A 16,395-nucleotide genomic window follows, 5' to 3' on the forward strand; every position below is an offset into this window, starting at 1 on the left:
CAGCATTTTGAAAAGATATATTTGAAAAAAAAAAAAAATTTTACTGGACGAGGATAAAAGGTTGTCGATAGAGGGCGAGCTCACGTTTGAGGGATGCTGTTGTCAGTTCACGTTGTGACCCCGTTGTACCCATGTTCCCAATAACGATCCTAGGACTTTCTGACGAGTTGCTTTTAGCTGTTCTTTCTTTTCTTAGTGTAAAGGATATCTTGTCTGTAGCTGATGTAAATAAGAGACTTCATGATGTCGCCTCGGACTTGTCTTTATCCAGAAAGTACGTGGTCACAACCGCTAAACAAGTGGAGTTGGTGGGGGGGTGGGGGGGGATGCAGTTTTATAAAAGTTTTTTTTTAGTGACTGTGATATGTGATCACATACTAGTATACACTCTGTTAAATAAGATTGAAGACCGGTGCTGACAGTCGATTGTTGTTGACATGAGATATGGCTAGTCATTGGCAATACAAAAAATGACCAATTTTCAGGCAATTATAAATAAAACAAATTGTTGAATTTTTGGTCAGATTTGTTTTGGCTCACTTATGTGGTTCAATATGTTGATTGTTGTAAATCACATAAACAAAATTACCAAAACAATACCATTGTTTATCACTTGTTGTTAACTTGTGTTTATCAGTACCTGTATCTAACTTCTCTGGTTTCTTCTATTTTTCTAGGTTTGTATCTGACTTGTCTTTTTATTTTATTTTTCTAGGGGGGTGAATTTTAGTAGATGTTATGAGGTGACTAATGATGATGTCAAGTCCTTTTTCCAGCTCCAGTCACCTAAAGCTGTGCGAGTGTTGAATTTTAACCAGTGTTATTGGTTCAAATCAAAATTCATACAAAATGTCTTAAGAAAATGCAATAATGTGACTGAAATTGATCTGCGTGGTTGTCAGGTGACAGCTGTTTTACTCTCTGACATTCTAGAGAAAACAAAGAAATTACAAACTCTTGGATGGAGCACTGAGGGCAACTTCAATGAATCTAAACCTTGTGCTGAAACTTTGAAAAAATTGAGAAAGTTATGGTTGAGTGTTCATTACTGCTGCCGTTCATTACTTGGTCTATGCCTTAATTTAGAACTACTACATTTAGACAGTACTTCAGAAACAAAGTGTGAATGTCGTCAATCACAGAGGGTACATCATTATCCAAATCTCAAAGAGCTTATTATGTTCACTAGAAATGTTCCTTGTTTGCCATTGCTATCATCAAAACAGTTAACTCAAATGAGAAGAATAGCTGTACCAGATGATATTTATGGACATTATTTTCAATATAAATCACAATCATTACAAACTTTAGATGTTGATGTGATGAGGTCGGTTAGTAACATCAGAATGGGAACTCCAGCGTTGCGCATATTCAAAGAATTGAAATGGGTAAGACTTGCCTGTGGATTTGATGTTAAATTACTCTCAAATTTGGTGTCCATAATTGAAATGAATTGTGACTTACAAGGGCTTAGTCTTGTGATTGATAGAAGAAAGCCATCATTCAATTTTCTGACATTGGTAAGTGCATGTTACTTATATTGCCCCCATATGGTACTCTTTGATACAATTACAATTTGATACAGGAACTGATGCTATATTTTCATGTGATATTATCCTTACAATTACATACATTAACGACATGGTGCTATATCTTCATACATGTATCTTAGTATAAAACTGAATACCACTCCCAGTCTGGGAACCTAGATATAGCGCAAGTAAACTTGAAAAACTGGGATCTGAAGGCATTTTTCAAACTGAAGCAGATGCTCTACTCGGAAACTTGAGTCCCTATCAAAATTGTTCTGAAAATGTTGACATTATGATCAAACCAGTACTCTAATATTGTGCAGAAATATGGACATGTGACATAATAAAAACTAAAAACTATTTGATGCACTTATTGTCACCAATGGGAAAAAAATTACATACTGAAGGTAAACAGCAGGACCACAAACTTTCCTTGCTTATTAGAATTGGGATGGTACTCCTAATTATATGTATCCGACAGTTGTTTAAATATTGGTTGAGATTGTGCAATATGTCTGAAAACGAATAACTCGGACAGCCAAAATTGGGTAATTGTATTGAAACAATTCTCAAAGATCTTAATATGGGACACGAGTGGGAAAAGAGAAAGACTAATGAAAACAAATGGTCTTGACAATTATCTGCTGACAGTAAATAACCCACTACACAGATCATCATTGACCAAACTAAGATTGAGTGCACATGTTTTACAAATTGAAATAGGCAGATACCATAAAATTAACATTACTGAAAGAAGCTGTCCTGTATGCGATACTAATGATATTGAAGATGAAGAGCACTTACTGTTAAAATGTCCGTTATACAAACATGAAAGACGCATCCTCCTCAACACAATTAGACAGTTTTCCAAGGGCAACACTGATACAAGCTTTATTAGTGCACAAAGAATATGGTCATGCTAAAATGTCTAGTAAAATACATATATGAATGTAAGAGAAAACCTAAGAGAAAGCAAATAAAAACAAAAAACTGCCTCACAAATGCCTAAATAAGTAATTCTTACATTTACCTTATTATGCATTTCTAACCCATTTTCAGGCAAGTTTGTTGTTTTTTGTTTTTGTTTTTTTCTTCAAGTGTAATGTTTTTTTTCTTCTAATCATTTTTCTCATGGGATGATAACCATGCTTTATTATTATTTTATTGATCTATGTCCATTTTTAGGATACAATTTTGATACAAACTATTACTGTAGAATACTTTATTTTTGCTTGGTATTAATTTTTGCTATTTTCACTGAAGGAATGATTCAGTGAAAATAAAATTCAGCGAATATACCTTTTTTCCTATATTTTACATTCAACTTGTCAAAAATCAGTGAAAATAAATTCCATACAAAACACCCAAAAAGTCTATTCAGCAAAAATTAATTCCAGCTAAAATAAAGTATTTAACAGTATATTCCTGTGATATTGCCCTTACAATTTGATACAGGAACAAAAGGTGCTATATATCTCAACGCCTTTATAGACAGCCAAAATGAATGGGATAATAAAATGTCAGCGGGCCATTTTTCCGCTTTCAGTAAAATTCAACAAAGGACCTCAGTTGTTCATGAAATATGTAAATACTGCTGTCCCTGAAACTGTAAATATATAATTTAGCTTTCAGTAAACAAGGAACAACATTTCTGAACACAAATAAAATATGGAGCATGCTAAGAAGCCTTGCACAAACACACACAATTTATGATTCCATTTATGTTGTCAATAAGCTAGGAAACATACAAGGAGTATAGGATCTCCAATTTATCATAATTATCATAATCATATTTATTTAACTTGTGTAGTAATGTATGTTTCTATAGATATTTTCATGCACTTATAAATATAGTCTTTACACTTTGATACAGGAACATAATGGTGGCGTTTTACTTGCATCACTTATTGAGAAATGTCATAATCTTGAATATCTCAATATCACATGTCATTGTCATCTCCGTCGTGATCAACAAATTATTATCCAAGAAGTTGCAGATAACATCGCAAACAATGAAAGTAAGGCTATATTTTTTTTTTTATAGATTATTGCAACAAGTAAAAGTGAAATTCAGTATTTTTTATGTGCTCTCTTTCTTCTTTTTGATGGATACATTGTGACCTCTGTGGTTTTATAAGTGTAGTTTATTATGATCCCTTCTAGAGAGAGACTAACATGAGATCAATGAACCACTTGTCTGGAAATGTTGTAAGGGCAGACTAATCTTTACATAAGGTGAAAGAATCACTTGTTTGGAAATGTTGTAAGGGCAGACTAATCTTTACATAAGGTGAAAGAATCACTTGTTTGGAAATGTTGTAAGGGCAGACTAATCTTTACATAAGGTGAAAGAATCACTTGTTTGGAAATGTTGTAAGTGCAGACTAATCTTTACATAAGGTGAAAGAATCACTTGTTTGGAAATGTTGTAAGGGCAGACTAATCTTTACATAAGGTGAAAGAACCACTTGTCTGGAAATGTTGTAAGGGCAGACTAATCTTTACATAAGGTGAAAGAATCACTTGTTTGGAAATGTTGTAAGGGCAGACTAATCTTTACATAAGGTGAAAGAATCACTTGTTTGGAAATGTTGTAAGGGCAGACTAATCTTTACATAAGGTGAAAGAACCACTTGTCTGGAAATGTTGTAAGGGCAGACAAATCTTTACATAAGGTGAAAGAATCACTTGTTTGGGAATGTTCTCAGGGCAGACTAATCTTTACATGAAGTGAATGGACCACTTTTCTGAGAATTTTGTCAGGACAGACTAATCTTTACATGAGGTAGATAAACTACTTGTTTGGGAATGTTCTCGGCAGACAAATCTTTACATGAGGTGAATGGACTACTTGTCTGATAATGTTCACAGAGCAGAGGCACCTTTACATGAGGTGAATGGATCACTTGTCCAGGACTGTTCACAGGGCAGAGGGACCTTTACATGAGGTGAATGGACTACTTGTTTGGGAATGTTCTCAGGGCAGAGGCACCTTTACATGAGGTGAATGGACTACTTGTCTGGTAATGTTCTCATGGCAGAGGCACCTTTACATGTGCTGAATGGACCACTTGTTTGGAAATGTTCTCCGGGCAGAGGCACCTTTACATGAGGTGAATGGACTACTTGTATGGGAATGTTCACAGGGCAGAGGCACCTTTACATGAGGTGAATGGACTACTTGTATGGGAATGTTCACAGGGCAGAGGCACCTTTACACGAGGTGAATGGACTACTTGTTTGGAAATGTTGTCAGGGTAGAGGCACCTTTACTTGAGGTGAATGGACTACTTGTATGGGAATGTTCACAGGGCAGAGGCACCTTTACATGAGGTGAATCGACTACTTGTTTGGGAATGTTGTCAGGGCAGAGGCACCTTTACTTGAGGTGAATGGACTACTTGTCTGGTAATGTTCACAGGGCAGAGGCACCTTTACATGAGGTGAATGGACTACTTGTTTGGGAATGGACTACTTGTCTGGTAATGTTCACAGGGCAGAGGCACCTTTACATGAGGTGAATGAACTACTTGTTTGGGAATGTTCACAGGGCAGAGGCACCTTTACATGAGGTGAATGGACTACTTGTCTTGGAATGTTCTCATGGCAGAGGCACCTTTACATGAGGTGAATGGACTACTTGTTTGGGAATGTTCACAGGGCAGAGGCACCTTTACATGAGGTGAATGGACTACTTGTCTTGGAATGTTCTCATGGCAGAGGCACCTTTACATGAGGTGAATGGACTACATGTCTGGGAATGTTCTCAAGGCAGAGGCACCTTTATATGAGGTGAATGGACTACTTGTCTGGTAATGTTCTCATGGCAGAGGCACCTTTACATGAGGTGAATGGACCACTTGTTTGGGAATGTTCTCAGGGCAGAGGCACCTTTACATGAGGTGAATGGACTACTTGTATGGGAATGTTCACAGGGCAGAGGCACCTTTACATGAGGTGAATGGACTACTTGTCTGGTAATGTTCTCATGGCAGAGGCATCTTTACATGAGGTGAATGGACCACTTGTTTGGGAATGTTCTCAGGGCAGAGGCACCTTTACATGAGGTGAATGGACCACTTGTTTGGGAATGTTCTCAGGGCAGAGGCACCTTTACATGAGGTGAATGGACTACTTGTCTGGTAATGTTCTCATGGCAGAGGCACCTTTACATGAGGTGAATGGACTACTTGTCTGGTAATGTTCTCATGGCAGAGGCACCTTTACATGAGGTGAATGGACCACTTGTTTGGGAGTGTTCTCATGGCAGAGGCACCTTTACATGAGGTGAATGGACTACTTGTCTTGGAATGTTCTCAAGGCAGAGGCACCTTTACATGAGGTGAATGTACTACTTGTTTGGTAATGTTCACAGGGCAGAGGCACCTTTACATGAGGTGAATGGACTACTTGTATGGGAATGTTCACAGGGCAGAGGCACCTTTACATGAGGTGAATGGACTACTTGTCTTGGAATGTTCTCATGGCAGAGGCACCTTTACATGAGGTGAATGGACTACTTGTCTGGGAATGTTCTCAGGGCAGAGGCACCTTTACATGAGGTGAATGGACTACTTGTCTGGTAATGTTCCCATGGCAGAGGCACTTTTACATGAGGTGAATGGACCACTTGTTTGGGAATGTTCTCAGGGCAGAGGCACCTTTACATGAGATGAATGGACTACTTGTATGGGAATGTTCACAGGGCAGAGGCACCTTTACATGAGGTGAATGGACTACTTGTCTGGTAATGTTCTCATGGCAGAGGCATCTTTACATGAGGTGAATGGACCACTTGTTTGGGAATGTTCTCAGGGCAGAGGCACCTTTACATGAGGTGAATGGACCACTTGTTTGGGAATGTTCTCAGGCAGAGGCACCTTTACATGAGGTGAATGGACTACTTGTCTGGTAATGTTCTCATGGCAGAGGCACCTTTACATGAGGTGAATGGACCACTTGTCTGGGAATGTTTTCAGGGCAGAGGCACCTTTACATGAGGTGAATGGACTACTTGTTTGGAAATGATCTCAGGGCAGAGGCACCTTTACATGAGGTGAATGGACTACTTGTAAGGGAATGTTCACAGGGCAGAGGCACCTTTACATGAGGTGAATGGACCACTTGTCTGGGAATGTTTTCAGGGCAGAGGCACCTTTACATGAGGTGAATGGACTACTTGTCTGGTAATGTTCTCATGGCAGAGGCACCTTTACATGAGGTGAATGGACCACTTGTTTGGAAATGATCTCAGGGCAGAGGCACCTTTACATGAGGTGAATGGACTACTTGTATGGGAATGTTCACAGGGCAGAGGCACCTTTACATGAGGTGAATGGACTACTTGTATGGGAATGTTCACAGGGCAGAGGCACCTTTACATGAGGTGAATGGACTACTTGTTTGGGAATGTTGTCAGGGCAGAGGCACCTTTACTTGAGGTGAATGGACTACTTGTTTGGGAATGTTCACAGGGCAGAGGCACCTTTACATGAGGTGAATGGACTACTTGTCTAAGAGTGTTCTCATGGCAGAGGCACCTTTACATGAGGTGAATGGACTACTTGTCTTGGAATGTTCTCATGGCAGAGGCACCTTTACATGAGGTGAATGGACTACTTGTCTGGGAATGTTCTCAGGGCAGAGGCACCTTTACATGAGGTGAATGGACTACTTGTCTGGTAATGTTCCCATGGCAGAGGCACCTTTACATGAGGTGAATGGACCACTTGTTTGGGAATGTTCTCATGGCAGAGGCACCTTTACATGAGATGAATGGACCACTTGTTTGGAAATGATCTCAGGGCAGAGGCACCTTTACATGAGGTGAATGGACTACTTGTATGGGAATGTTCACAGGGCAGAGGCACCTTTACATGAGGGGAATGGACCACTTGTCTTGGAATGTTCTCAGGGCAGAGGCACCTTTACACGAGATGAATGAACTACTTGTCCAGGAATGTTCTCAGGGCAGAAGCACCTTTACATGAGGTGAATGGACTACTTGTTTGGGAATGTTCACAGGGCAGAGGCACCTTTACATGAGGTGAATGGACCACTTGTCTGGGAATGTTTTCAGGGCAGAGGCACCTTTACATGAGGTGAATGGACTACTTGTTTGGAAATGATCTCAGGGCAGAGGCACCTTTATATGAGGTGAATGGACTACTTGTAAGGGAATGTTCACAGGGCAGAGGCATCTTTACATGAGGTGAATGGACCACTTGTCTGGGAATGTTTTCAGGGCAGAGGCACCTTTATATGAGGTGAATGGACTACTTGTCTGGTAATGTTCTCATGGCAGAGGCACCTTTACATGAGGTGAATGGACCACTTGTTTGGAAATGATCTCAGGGCAGAGGCACCTTTACATGAGGTGAATGGACTACTTGTATGGGAATGTTCACAGGGCAGAGGCACCTTTACATGAGGTGAATGGACTACTTGTATGGGAATGTTCACAGGGCAGAGGCACCTTTACATGAGGTGAATGGACTACTTGTTTGGGAATGTTGTCAGGGCAGAGGCACCTTTACTTGAGGTGAATGGACTACTTGTCTGGTAATGTTCACAGGGCAGAGGCACCTTTACATGAGGTGAATGGACTACTTGTTTGGGAATGTTCACAGGGCAGAGGCACCTTTACATGAGGTGAATGGACTACTTGTCTAAGAGTGTTCTCATGGCAGAGGCACCTTTACATGAGGTGAATGGACTACTTGTCTTGGAATGTTCTCATGGCAGAGGCACCTTTACTTGAGGTGAATGGACTACTTGTCTGGTAATGTTCACAGGGCAGAGGCACCTTTACATGAGGTGAATGGACTACTTGTCTAAGAGTGTTCTCATGGCAGAGGCACCTTTACATGAGGTGAATGGACTACTTGTCTTGGAATGTTCTCATGGCAGAGGCACCTTTACTTGAGGTGAATGGACTACTTGTCTGGTAATGTTCACAGGGCAGAGGCACCTTTACACGAGATGAATGAACTACTTGTCCAGGAATGTTCTCAGGGCAGAAGCACCTTTACACGAGGTGAATGGACTACTTGTTTGGGAATGTTCACAGGGCAGAGGCACCTTTACATGAGGTGAATGGACTACTTGTCCAGGAATGTTCTCAGGGCAGAAGCACCTTTTCATGAGGTGAATGGACTACTTGTTTAGGAATGTTCACAGGGCAGAAGCACCTTTACATGAGGTGGATGAACTACTTGTCCAGGAATGTTCTCAGGGCAGAAGCACCTTTACATGAGGTGAATGGACTACTTGTCTTGAAATGTTCTCAGGGCAGAAGCACCTTTACATGAGGTGGATGGAATCACAGATTATAGACCATGCAACCTAAAATGTTAATATTCATTATGGATTTCATACATTTCAAGGAGTGTTTGTTCCTGGGCATCTTAGGAAGCACATTTTCATCATTTCTTTGATTTTCGATCAATTATGGTCGAATATAAGCAAATGCACCTCTGCCACATTGACCTCCATCCCATGTTCATTACTTTTTATGTTAATGTATATTTTTGTGTATTTGTTCCGTTTCAGAAGTGACTGCTTTGTCACTTCCAGTCTGTTTGCTAGGAAGTGTGCATTCAGAAGAAAAGTCTCTCAATAAACCTCGGTTTACATTTAATGGAGTGATAAGATCAACACGAGTAGGAATGTCAACTGTAAGTACATGTCAAACACTGAATGTCAAATGTTAGTAACTATATGTCAAATACTGAATGATGTCAACTGAGTACTAGATGTCAAATACTAGATGTCAACTGAGTACTAGATGTCAACTACTGAATGTCAAATGCGAGTACTAGATGTCAAATACTGGATGTCAAATACTGGATTTCAAATGCGAGTACTAGATGTCAAATACTGAATGTCAACTATGAATACTAGATGTCAAATGCGAGTACTAGATGTCAAATAGTGAATGTCAAATGCGAGTACTAGATATCAAATAGTTAATGTCAAATGTGAATACTAGATGTCAAATACTGAATGTCAAATGTGAATACTAGATGTCAAATACTGAATGTCAAAGGGGAGTATTAGATGTCAACTGTGAATACTAGATGTCAAATACTGAATGTCAAATGCGAGTACTAGATGTAAAATACTGAATGTCAAATGCGAGTACTAGATGTCGAATTCTGAATCTCAACTGTAAGTACTAGATGTCAAATACTGAATGTCAACTGAGTATTAGATGTCAAATACTGAATGTTAACTGTGAATACTAGATGTCAAATACTGAATGTCAAATGTGAATACTAGATTTCAAATACTGAATGTCAAATGTGAGTACTAGATGTCAAATACTGAATGTCAACTGTGAGTACTAGATGTCACTGAATGTCAACTGTGAATACTAGATGTTAAATACTAGATGTCAAATACTGTATGTCAACTGTGAATACTAGATGTCAAATACTGAATGTCAAATGTACTAGATGTCAACTGTGAATACTAGATGTCAAATACTGAATGTCAAATGTGAGTACTAGATGTCAAATACTAAATGTCAACTGTAAGTACTAGATGTCAAATACTGAATGTCAACTGTGAGTATTAGATGTCAAATACTGAATGTTAACTGTGAATACTAGATTTCAAATACTGAATGTCAAATGTGAGTACTAGATGTCAAATACTGAATGTCAACTGTGAATACTAGATGTCAAATACTGAATGTCAACTATGAATACTAGATGTCAAATACTGAATGTCAACTGTGAATACTAGATGTCAAATACTGAATGTCAACTGTGAATACTAGATGTCAAATACAGAATGTCAACTATGAATACTAGATGTCAAATACTGAATGTCAACTGTGAATACTAGATGTCAAATACTGAATGTCAACTGTGAATACTAGATGTCAAATACTGAATGTCAACTATGAATACTAGATGTCAATTAGTGAATGTCAAATGTGAGCATTAGATGTCAACTGTGAATATTAGATGTCAAATACTGAATGTCAAATGTGAATACTAGATGTCAAATACTGAATGTCAAATGTGAGTACTAGATGTCAAATACTGAATGTCAACTATGAATACTAGATGTCAAATGCGAGTACTAGATGTCAAATAGTGAATGTCAAATGTGAGTACTAGATATCAAATACTGAATGTCAAATGCGAGTACTAGATGTCAAATAGTGAATGTCAAATGTGAGTATTAGATGTCAACTGTGAATACTAGATGTCAAATACTGAATGTCAAATGTGAATACTAGATGTCAAATACTGAATGTCAAATGGGAGTATTAGATGTCAACTGTGAATACTAGATGTCAAATACTGAATGTCATATGCGAGTACTAGATGTCAAATACTGAATCTCAACTGTAAGTACTAGATGTCAAATACTGAATGTTAACTGTGAATACTAGATGTCAAATACTGAATGTCAAATGTGAATACTAGATTTCAAATACTGAATGTCAAATGTGAGTACTAGATGTCAAATACTGAATGTCAACTGTGAATACTAGATCTTAAATACTAGATGTAAAATACTGTATGTCAAATACTGTATGTCAACTGTGAATACTAGATGTCAAATACTGAATGTCAAACGTACTAGATGTGAACTGTGAATACTAGATGTCAAATGTGAATACTAGATGTCAAATACTGAATGTCAAATGGGAGTATTAGATGTCAACTGTGAATACTAGATGTCAAATACTGAATGTCAAATGCGAGTACTAGATGTCAAATACTGAATGTCAAATGCGAGTACCGTACTAGATGTCGAATTCTGAATCTCAACTGTAAGTACTAGATGTCAAATACTGAATCTCAACTGTAAGTACTAGATGTCAAATACTGAATGTCAACTGAGTATTAGATGTCAAATACTGAATGTTAACTGAATACTAGATGTCAAATACTGAATGTCAAATGTGAATACTAGATTTCAAATACTGAATGTCAAATGTGAGTACTAGATGTCAAATACTGAATGTCAACTGTGAATACTAGATGTTAAATACTAGATGTCAAATACTGTATGTCAACTGTGAATACTAGATGTCAAATACTGAATGTCAAACGTACTAGATGTCAACTGTGAATACTAGATGTCAAATACTGAATGTCAAATGTGAGTACTAGATGTCAAATACTGAATGTCAACTGTAAGTACTAGATGTCAAATACTGAATGTCAAATGTGAATACTAGATTTCAAATACTGAATGTCAAATGTGAGTACTAGATGTCAAATACTGAATGTCAACTGTAAGTACTAGATGTCAAATACTGAATGTCAACTATGAATACTAGATGTCAAATACTGAATGTCAACTGTGAATACTAGATGTCAAATACTGAATGTCAAATGCGAGTACTTGATGTCAAATACTGAATCTCAACTGTAATTACTAGATGTCAAATACTGAATGTTAACTGTGAATACTAGATGTCAAATACTGAATGTTAACTGTGAATACTAGATTTCAAATACTGAATGTCAAATGTGAGTACTAGATGTCAAATACTGTATGTCAACTGTGAATACTAGATGTCAAATACTGAATGTCAAACGTACTAGATGTCAACTGTGAATACTAGATGTCAAATACTGAATGTCAAATGTGAATACTAGATGTCAAATACTGAATGTCAAATGGGAGTATTAGATGTCAACTGTGAATACTAGATGTCAAATACTGAATGTCAAATGCGAGTACTAGATGTCAAATACTGAATGTCAAATGCGAGTACTAGATGTCGAATTCTGAATCTCAACTGTAAGTACTAGATGTCAAATACTGAATCTCAACTGTAAGTACTAGATGTCAAATACTGAATGTCAACTGAGTATTATATGTCAAATACTGAATGTTAACTGAATACTAGATGTCAAATACTGAATGTCAAATGTGAATACTAGATTTCAAATACTGAATGTCAAATGTGAGTACTAGATGTCAAATACTGAATCTCAACTGTAAGTACTAGATGTCAAATACTGAATGTTAACTGTGAATACTAGATGTCAAATACTGAATGTCAACTGTAAGTACTAGATGTCAAATACTGAATGTCAAATGTGAATACTAGATTTCAAATACTGAATGTCAAATGTGAGTACTAGATGTCAAATACTGAATGTCAACTATGAATACTAGATGTCAAATACTGAATGTCAACTGTGAATACTAGATGTCAAATACTGAATGTCAACTGTGAATACTAAATGTCAAATACTGAATGTCAACTGTGAATACTAGATGTCAAATACTAGATGTCAAATACTGAATGTTAACTGTGAATACTAGATGTCAAATACTGAATGTCAACTGTGAATACTAGATGTCAAATACTGAATGTCAACTGTGAATACTAGATGTCAAATACTGAATGTCAAATGTGAGTACTAGATGTCAAATACTGAATGTCAAATACTGAATGTCAACTGTGAATACTAGATATCAAATACTGAATGTCAAATGTGAGTACTAGATGTCAAATACTGAATCTCAACTGTAAGTACTAGATGTCAAATACTGAATGTCAACTGTGAGTATTAGATGTCAAATACTGAATGTCAACTGTGAATACTAGATGTCAAATACTGAATGTCAACTGTGAATACTAGATGTCAAATACTGAATGTCAACTATGAATACTAGATGTCAATTAGTGAATGTCAAATGTGAGCATTAGATGTAACTGTGAATTCTAGATGTCAAATACTGAATGTCAAATGTGAGTACTAGATGTCAAATACTGAGTGTAAAATGTAAGTACTAGATGTCAAATACTGAGTGTCAACTGTGAGTATTAGATGTCAAATACTGAATGTCAAATGTGAGTACTAGATGTCAAATACTGAATGTCAACTGTGAGTATTAGATGTCAAATACTGAATGTTAACTGAATACTAGATGTCAAATAGTGAATGTCAAATGTGAATACTGGATGTCAAATACTGAATGTCAAAGGTGTATACTAGATGTCAAATACTGAATGTCAACTGAGTATTAGATGTCAAATACTGAATGTCAAATGTGATTACTAGATGTCAAATACTGAATGTCAAATGTGAATACTAGATTTCAAATACTGAATGTTAACTGTGAATACTAGATGTCAAATACTGAATGCAAATGTGAATACTAGATTTCAAATACTGAATGTCAAATGCGAATACTAGATGTCAAATACTGAATGTCAAATGCGAGTACTAGATGTCAAATTCTGAATCTCAACTGTGAACACTAGATGTCAAATACTGAATGTCAAATGTGACTACTAGATGTCAAATACTGAATGTCAACTGTGAATACTAGATGTCAAATACTGAATGTCAACTGTGAATACTAGATGTCAAATACTGAATGTCAAATGTGAGTACTAGATGTCAAATTGTGAAGGTCAAATGTGAGTACTAGATGTCAAATTGTGAAGGTCAAATGTGAGTACTAGATGTCAACTGTGAATACTGAATGTCAACTGTGAGTACTAGATGTCAAATACTGAATGTGAACTGTGAATACTAGATGATAAATACTGAATGTCAACTGTGAATACTAGATGTCAAATACTGAATGTCAAATGTGAGTACTAGATGTCAAATACTGAATGTCAAATGTGAGTACTAGATGTCAAATACTGAATGTCAAATGCGAGTACTAGATGTCAAATTCTGAATCTCAACTGTGAATACTAGATGTCAAATACTGAATGTCAAATGTGATTACTAGATGTCAAATGCGAGTACTAGATGTCAAATTGTGAATGTCAAATGTGAGTACTAGATGTCAAATACGCGTACTAGATGTCAAATACTGAATGTCAACTGTGAATACTAGATATCAAATACTGAATGTCAAATGTGAGTACTAGATGTCAAATACTGAATCTCAACTGTAAGTACTAGATGTCAAATACTGAATGTCAACTGTGAGTATTAGATGTCAAATACTGAATGTCAACTGTGAATACTAGATGTCAAATACTGAATGTCAAATGTGAATACTAGATGTCAAATACTGAATGTCAAATGTGAGTACTAGATGTCAAATACTGAATGTCAAATGTGAGTACTAGATGTCAAATACTGAATGTCAAATGCGAGTACTAGATGTCAAATACTGAATGTCAAATGAGAGTACTAGATGTCAAATTCTGAATGTCAAATGTGATTACTAGATGTCAAATGCGAGTACTAGATGTCAAATTGTGAATGTCAAATGTGAGTACTAGATGTCAAATACTGAATCTCAACTGTAAGTACTAGATGTCAAATACTGAATGTCAACTGTGAATACTAGATGTCAAATACTGAATGTCAACTGTGAATACTAGATGTCAAATACTGAATGTCAAATGCGAGTACTAGATGTCAAATACTGAATGTCAAATGTGAATACTAGATGTCAAATACTAGATGTCAAATACTGAATGTCAAATGTGAGTATTAAATGTCAAATACTGAATGTCAACTGTGAATACTAGATGTCAAATACTGAATGTCAAATGTGAATACTAGATGTCAAATACTAGATGTCAAATGTGAATACTAGATTTCAAATACTGAATGTCAACTGTGAATACTAGATGTCAAATACTGAATGTCAACTGTGAGTATTAGATGTCAAATACAGAATGTCAAATGTGATTACTAGATGTCAAATGTGAGTACTAGATGTCAAATTGTGAATGTCAAATGTGAGTACTAGATGTCAACTGTGAATACTGAATGTCAAATACTGAATGTCAAATTACTACACCTCTTCCCTTCTTAATAAAGACAACATCTGACAAGTAAACAAGAAAATCAGTCAACATCAAAAGTTAATTAAATACAATTCTATAAATTCGGTTTTTAAATATACACATTTTATAATTTTTTTGGTATTTGTTTTAATTATCTCTATGTACAAATATATAATCTGTTTTCACAAAAATAGAGTGTAGTTAATATTGTTAGTAATAATGGAAATCTGGATTAATATTTGCTTTTCTAATTCTAGTAGACCTCTGAATTGGATTTTGATCAGTATCTGGCAATTGCACTTGGTGCTGAACTCTCAGTTCAACATTCTGGTCAGGGCATTCAAAAATAGAGAGATCTGCATCTATATCATTTTCAGATTTGTATACATTTTCTCTACTCTCTGCCCCATTGACTTCAAAGAATGATTTGTCACGAGTAACACTTTTTCCTTGTTTATTCTCTGCCGTTATCATACATGTACTTCCTTTCGATTTAACATTAAACAAGTCATTTCTATATCTTGGTTCAAATTTTGTACGCTTTGTATTTTTTACCAACACTCTCTTCCCCATCCACAAACTGTCTACTATTTAAACTGACTGTTGTTTTTTTTCAGAGTTGTGAAGCTGAACCAAATAAATTGTTATCAAATATATTGAAATGTTGTGCAGACCTGAAGGAGTTCAGTTTGATTTCTCCAAGCTTTGTATCAGAGTTGAATGGCCAAAGACCAGTTTTATGGTAATAATCTTGATACTGGTGTGCCATCTAAAAGAACTGTTAATTAAAATGGAATCTTCAAAATCAAGTTGAGTCAGCTTGTTGTCTACTGTACTGGGAGGATGGGTTTTCAAGAACAAAATTAAATTATATGTGAATGTATGGGTGACTTGAGGCACAAACAAAAACAATGCAGCTTCTGATTGCCTACTTTTTTACACTCTGACTTTCATTTTACCAAATTACAAGTTCCATAACTTATAGTAAGATGTTTTTTGAGATCACTAGATCCATGTCTGATTTTTTTGTTGCATCAGTGAGGCTCCAGTGGATTAGCACACTCCTGTGACGAGGAAGGCGCGACATTGCACTTTTTAACGTTATTCGATATTATCGTC

The 16,395-nt window shown here is 36.5% G+C and overlaps 1 protein-coding gene across 1 annotated transcript; it reads left to right on the forward strand.

Moving 5' to 3' along the window:
• Positions 1-49: 49 nt before the first annotated feature.
• Positions 50-16,085, forward strand: LOC102801120 (F-box/LRR-repeat protein 18-like). Its single transcript, XM_006816167.2, has 5 exons — positions 50-274; positions 716-1,520; positions 3,406-3,550; positions 9,084-9,208; positions 15,894-16,085. The coding sequence occupies exons 1-5, from the start codon at positions 132-134 to the stop codon at positions 16,020-16,022; spliced, it is 1,347 nt and encodes a 448-aa protein (XP_006816230.2). The 5' UTR covers positions 50-131; the 3' UTR covers positions 16,023-16,085.
• Positions 16,086-16,395: the final 310 nt, after the last annotated feature.

Source organism: Saccoglossus kowalevskii, chromosome 1 (assembly GCF_978046115.1).
Source record: "Saccoglossus kowalevskii chromosome 1, keSacKowa6.1, whole genome shotgun sequence".
NCBI lineage: Eukaryota > Metazoa > Hemichordata > Enteropneusta > Harrimaniidae > Saccoglossus > Saccoglossus kowalevskii.